At 35.7% G+C, this 1517-nt stretch overlaps 1 protein-coding gene across 1 annotated transcript in view; it reads left to right on the forward strand.

Moving 5' to 3' along the window:
- The window catches only part of LOC102201954 (disintegrin and metalloproteinase domain-containing protein 28-like), a 16904-nt gene that overhangs the window by 4241 nt on the left and 11146 nt on the right, over positions 1 to 1517 (forward strand). The window contains exons 2-5 of the mRNA XM_013914700.1: positions 639 to 727; positions 858 to 934; positions 1119 to 1197; positions 1384 to 1460. Of these exons, the coding sequence (XP_013770154.1) occupies positions 639 to 727; positions 858 to 934; positions 1119 to 1197; positions 1384 to 1460 (322 nt within the window). The remainder of the gene's footprint in view (positions 1 to 638; positions 728 to 857; positions 935 to 1118; positions 1198 to 1383; positions 1461 to 1517) is intronic.

Raw genomic sequence — 1517 nt, forward strand, 5'->3', positions numbered from 1 at the left:
TCATCTTTCTTTCTCCCTTTCCTATCCCTCAGTCATGTCTGTCCCGTCTGTAACAACTGAAAATAAAATAAATAATAACAACAAAGGTTGATCAAATGGACCAATACGGCCGTGATGATCCATTTGGCAAAGTAAATCCATTGGGTATCCTTGTTGGTTTTCAGACAACAATTCTGACGGCTAAAGAACCAAATGGGACAGGCAATAAAAGTGGTTCACCTCTTTCTCCAGGGGACATGATTGCAAAAGCATTCATGTGACTAACTTGGTATAAGGCTTTAAACTTTCTGTTTACAAAAGGCTTTGTTACCAGGAATGCACTTAAAAACTTGAGAATGTAACTTTAATCAAATGTTTAAAGTCACGATGATCACATGTTTGCAACATAAATGACATTTGGAATGGGATATCAAATTATGTAGTCAGGTTAGTTTTTTTGTTGTTGTTTTATTGGTTTGGTTCAAAATAAATAGATACATAAAACTTTAAAGCAGGATGTAAACAGACGAGATTAGGTAGCACAAATATTGAAAGCAATGAGTTAAGCATTCGACTAATTACAAAATAGACCCTGTTGACACTAGCATCCAAAATTAATATCCTTTTTCTAATCACACATATGTGATTCACTTCCACAGGAAGCCATGGTCCTGAATTTGAGGAGGGAAAGCACTATGAGGTGGTTCGACCGGTCAGACTTCACACAATCAGAAAAAGACACACAGAGGTTTCTTTTCTTTTCTATTTTAAATCCTGTGATGACAATCAAATCAGCTGCTGTTTTTCTCCTGATTATGGAAAATGAAAAAATAAAAATGAATGACTCAAAGCAAAATTTCCTGTTTTTTTGCCCACAGTACCACAGACCAGACACTCTTACGTATGCAATGACTGTGGGCGGACAAGACATAGAAATGCAACTTGAAAGAAATAAGTAAGTTTTTACTTCCCTAAACCTGTGTGTCTGTGCAGTGTGAGAAAATAAGTGGACAAATGGATATACAAGTAATGTAAAATATCCTGTTTCAAAATAAGCAAATTTTTTTTGAATAAACTGGAATTAGACTCACTCTTCACATCAAATAATGTTATGTTATTCTTTATCTTCCTGTATTTAGTGAATTACTTACCAAAGATTACACTGAGTCTTACTACCAAGAAGATGGGACTCGAGTCACCACAGTACCGAATGACATTGTAAGTGTTTGCGTTTGTAGACAAACTTAACTCAAACTTACAGCTGTAAAATTGCACATTTTACTAGATTTAAAATGCTTCAAAGGCTTTTAAGGATGTTAGTGAACGCTGGAGACATAAGCAGATGAAAAGAAAGTTACATGTTGTCATTTAATAACACAGTCACCATTTTCATGTCCTTGCCAGGATCACTGCTTCTATCATGGGAGGATTGTGAACGACAGTGAGTCATCTGTTAGCATCAGTACCTGTGATGGACTCAGGTGAGCCACCGTCTTAATCTTTTCTTTATTTAAACTGTCATGACATCTTTCCAAAGC

The sequence above is a fragment of the Pundamilia nyererei genome, unplaced genomic scaffold, assembly GCF_000239375.1.
Source record: "Pundamilia nyererei isolate P.nyererei 1_Seehausen unplaced genomic scaffold, PunNye1.0 scaffold00217, whole genome shotgun sequence".
NCBI lineage: Eukaryota > Metazoa > Chordata > Actinopteri > Cichliformes > Cichlidae > Pundamilia > Pundamilia nyererei.